At 36.4% G+C, this 5,137-nt stretch overlaps 1 protein-coding gene across 2 annotated transcripts in view; it reads left to right on the top strand.

Moving 5' to 3' along the window:
• Positions 1–1,701, top strand: part of gabrr2a (gamma-aminobutyric acid type A receptor subunit rho2a) — a 28,888-nt gene extending 27,187 nt beyond the window's left edge. For both annotated transcript variants that reach the window (XM_055172405.2, XM_055172404.2), the window contains exon 9: positions 870–1,701. In XM_055172405.2, the coding sequence (XP_055028380.2) occupies positions 870–1,181 (312 nt within the window). In that variant the 3' untranslated portion in view covers positions 1,182–1,701. The remainder of the gene's footprint in view (positions 1–869) is intronic.
• Positions 1,702–5,137: the final 3,436 nt, after the last annotated feature.

Raw genomic sequence — 5,137 nt, forward strand, 5'->3', positions numbered from 1 at the left:
CAATCACCCCATTAATGCTATAAAGTTAAAGGGACACTTCAGTTTTTTTTTAAATATGCTCATTTTACAGCTCCCCTAGAGTTAAGCATTTGTTTTTACTGTTTTGGAATCCATTCAGCCGATCTCCAGGTCCGGCGCCACCACTTTTAGCATAGCTTAGCATAATTCATTAAATCTGATTAGACCATTAGCATGGCACTAAAAATAACCAAAGAGTTTCAATATTTTTCCTATTTAAAACTTGACCCGTCTGTAATTACATCGTGTACTAAGACTGACGGAAAATTCAAAGTTGCGATTTTCTAGGCAGATATAACTAACTATACTCTCATTCTGACATAATAATCAAGGACTTTGCTGCTGTAACATGGCTGCAGCAGGCATAGTGATATTACGCACTGCCCGACAATAGTCCCCTTGGTTACTTTCAATGGGAGGGTACTATTTTCAGGCAGTGCATAATATCATTGCGCCTGCTGCAGCCATGTTACAGCAGCAAAGTCCTTGATTATTACGCCAGTTTGAGAGTATAGTTCCTAGCCATATTTGCCTAAAAAATCGCAACTTTTAATTTTCCGTCAGTCTTAGCACACGATGTAACTACAGAAGAGTCAAGTTTTAAATAGGAAAAATATCAAAACTCTTTGGTCATTTTTGAGTGCAGATTCAATGGATTATGCTAAGCCATGCCAAAATTGGCACCACCAGACCCGAAGATCAGCTGAATGGACTCCAAAACTGCAAAAATGAAATGTTTAACTCTAGGGGAGCTGAAAAATGAGCATATTTTAAAAAAATGGGAGTATCCCTTTAATTTCAGCTTGTTTATTAACTATTAACCATTTTTCTTGTCTCCCTGGGTGTTCCAGTCATTGCCCTGCACCTGCGGTATGTCCCACACCAGGACCATGATGTTGGATGGGACCTACAGCGAAGCTGACACCAACAGTTTGGCCGGTTACACAGAGGCTCCCATGGTTCCAGAGGAGGTGATGCCAGAAAAGCAGGAACATATGGTGGTTCACCTGTCAGTTAGCAGTGAATCCACCACCACCAAGAAGAAGGGCATTCGCGCCTTTCGCATTATACAGAACACGCACGCCATTGACAAGTACTCCCGTATGATCTTCCCTGGAGCCTATATCATTTTCAACCTTATTTACTGGTCGGTTTACTGCTGAACACGCTCCGACTACAAACGTCTCAGACTCTGATGGACTTGAGATTTATATAACCATCATTCAGATTTTTGGCTGCACATCAAACATTGGCTAATGTGATAAAAACCGGAAACTGCATTTTTCATTAAGATGGGAATAAAATGAAAAGATGTAAATTAGGAGGTTTTTCTGTTTATACAGACTTTAAGGGATGGTTCACTCAAAGATGAAAATTCTGTCATCATTTACTCACTCTCATGTTGTTGCGAACCTGTGTGAATTTCTTTTTTCTGATGAACACAAAGGAGGAAATTTTGGTTAATGATGGTAAGCACACAGCTGGTGGAAACCAATGACTTTCATAGTAGGAAAAACAAATACAATGGAAGTAGTGTGATAAATGATGATGAAGATATTTTGATAAAATATGGTAAGCACAGAGTTGACGGTTCCCATTGAATTCCATAGGATTTGTTTTTCGAACTATGGAAGTCAATGGTTTCCACCAGCTGTGTGCTTAAGGGAGTGTTCCATTTTCTTAAAGGAAAAATCCAGATAATTTGCTCACCACCATGTCATCCAGGGTGTTGATGTGTTTCTTTGTTTAGTCGAGAAGAGGTTGTGTTTTTTGGGGAAAGCATTGCAGGATTTTTCTCGTTTTGATGGACTTTGGTGGACACCAACAATTAACACTTAACACGTAACAGTTTTTTTCAACGGAGTTTCAGGGGACTATAAACGATCCCAAACGAGGCATAAGGGTCTTATCTACCAAAACGCTTGTCATTTTTGACAATAAAAGTAGCAAATATGCACTTTTAGACCACGGCTTGTCATCTAGATCCGGTCCAGCGCGACCTAACGTAAACGCGTAGTGACGTAGGGAGGTCATGTGTTACATATATAAAACGCACATTTGCGGACCATTTTAAACAATAAACTGACACAAAGACATTAATTAGTATCAGTTGACATACAACAACGTCGGAACGGTCCTCTTTCTCAACACTTGTAAACACTGGGGCGGAGTTTCGCGTTCGTCCTCTGTGACCTCTTGACGTCATGACGTATTGCTTGGGGTCACGCTGGCGCATCACGACCGGATCTAGATGAGAAGTTGTGCTTTGAAGGTGTATATTTGTTATTTTTACTGTTACTGTTACTGAAAAAAACTGTCAAGTGTTACGGCAGCAAAGTCCTTGATTATTACGCCAGTTTGAGAGTATAGTTCCTAGCCATATTTGCCTAAAAAATCGCAACTTTTAATTTTCCGTCAGTCTTAGCACACGATGTAACCACAGAAGAGTCAAGTTTTAAATAGGAAAAATATCAAAACTCTTTGGTCATTTTTAGCACGATGCTAATGGTCTAATCAGATTCATTGAATTATGCTAAGCTATGCTAAAAGTGGTACCACCAGACCCGGAGATCAGCTGAATGGATTCCAAAACTGTAAAAATCAAATGTTTAACTCTAGGGGAGCTGAAAAATAAGCATATTTTTTAAGTGTTGAGTTAAGTGTTACTTGTTGGTGTCTGTTGGGGTCCATTGGAGTGGGAGGGGTCCTGCAATGTTTTCCTCGGGGAACATGGTTTCTTCTCGACTGAACAAGGGAAGGCATCACCATTTTGGATGACATGGTCTCTGGATCTGGATTTTTCTGGAATATTCCTTTAACATCATTTATCAAAATATCTTCTTTTCTGTTCACTGAAGGGAATAAATGCATACAGGTCTGGAACAACATGAGAGTGAGAAAATTATAACAGAATTTTCATTTTCTGGTCAACCATCCCTTTTATTTACAGGTTAATTTAGGGCTTTTCAGCTTGATGAAGGATTACTTGTAAAACACATCAGATTTTGTATGGGCTTATGTATTTAGTTTTTTTGTTCATTGGAATATTATTGATGTATACTGTACAGTGTACAGCAAGACATTTTGTTGTTGGCTTTTGTTTTAAATTCTTTTCCACTTTGCACATTTTACACTTAAACAACTAAGTACTTTTGATAGATATTTTAAAAAAGATGTAAATGATATTGAGCTCTTGAATAGCAGTAGTTAATAAACAAAACTTAAGTAAAATGGGCAACAAAACAGAAACGAAATATTGCTTAGTGGACCTTTAACTTGATTTATTCCCGCAACATGTAATGTATCATGTATAAAAAATTATTTTGCTACATATGACGTGTGTGTGTGCGTGCGTGCATATTTCACACCAATGGATTTCCTATGTGACCATGCAAAAATCCTTTAAAAAAAAGTTTTTACCGTGACTCATCTGCATGCACGTTAGTTACTGATTAAATTTTAAATCAGATATATTTCAACATAAACCTACTTTGCCATTATACCTTATAAATGTTGGGTATAAAAGTTGTTCAAGTAGGCAGTCAGTACAGACTAAAGGTTGGTTTGTGATGAAATTAAACGGTCTTGAATACAGCTTGAAACTGCCTTACAGCATGTGCAAGACTAAAGGTGTCTATTGACGTTGTATTTATTAATATATTTTCTAGGTGGAATTATATTATTGCACAGAGGCATACAAAATCTTGAAATGTTTGTCACTATGAATGAAAATACTGTGACCTTTATATGTGTTTGATGGTTTTGGTTATTACTTATTTAATGGTCACCAAACCATCACATCTGAAAAAAATTCAACTCAGTAGGATGCTTCTGTAAATGGTAAAAAGAATGTAAAATGTGTTAACTAGAAAAAGATGTTATGTAATAAAACATGTTTATAAAAAAAATAGATCTACATGTCTGATGCATGCAGATGAAAGATGTTATTGTCTTACTGTCTATATAAATAGAGTGCACCTGGCATGGGACACCAGTCAACATCACCTGCCTTTAGATTTTACAGTAGCAACACTATTGCCAGTTGCAGTATGGGGTCTCCATATAATGTTCTTAACACACATTTTATATGTTTAGTATTTATTTATTTAAAACATTTCATTATTTTTTTCTCTCAAAATTGTGCCTTTTTTCATTTACTACCCTGAAGCCATGTAAAACCAAAACTTTAAATGGCACACTCGTCTTGGAAGTGATGAAAATGTCGGCCACATAATAATTAATAAAACTGTGCAATTGGCTGTACTCTCTAAAAAATACCGATTCACTATTTTACATTTTCTTTGGTAAGTGTGTATTAGTACATCAAAAGGTACATACTCCAAAGTAAACGATTATGCGAGTTATCGTTTCCAAAGTAAATCTCTTTTCTTGGACTACAGTACAACAAACACACTGATTGTAGGCAACAGTTTACTTCCTGGTCCAGTTGACGTGGAAAAGACAGACATTATCATAATTCCTCTGCTTTGACTAGGCCTTTAAATTAACTCATGTTAGCATTGCATTGTGAGCGAATCTTTCAAACATGGTAAGGAGCGTCACATTTCTGGCTGACATCAGAGGTATTCAGGCCAATCACAAAGTACAAGATTAGTTGGCCAATCAGGGACACAGCGCTTTTCAGATCGATGAGTTTTGTACAAAATCAGAGCGTTTGAGGAAAGCAGTATATCTGGAGTTACAAAAATGTACGGTATGTGAAAAAATAATGTTTTTAAACCATAAACCACCACGCAAACACATTGTATTATACCAAATACACAAAAATAACATTGTTTTTAGCAATGAAATAGATGCACATTAATAAATAAATAAACCCTTTTAAATGATTTTTGTTTATTTTTGAGCAAAAAAAAGATGCATATTGGAGCTTGAATTTTTTATTTTAGTTATTGTAGGCTACTTTCACCCCAGTAATCACTAAGGCATTTAATTGCTTTATTTTTTTGCATTTATGAACAACAGTTAATATAGTACAGTTAACACGTTATTATTTAATATAAAAAAATATTCAATATAAATAAAATTTTGCGCCATAATGGTCAGTTAACGTCCCTGTTTTTGAATTGCGCGCCCATGCAGTGACGCAGCCAGGTCA

Source organism: Misgurnus anguillicaudatus, chromosome 7, assembly GCF_027580225.2.
Source record: "Misgurnus anguillicaudatus chromosome 7, ASM2758022v2, whole genome shotgun sequence".
In the NCBI taxonomy this organism is placed as follows: Eukaryota; Metazoa; Chordata; class Actinopteri; order Cypriniformes; family Cobitidae; genus Misgurnus; species Misgurnus anguillicaudatus.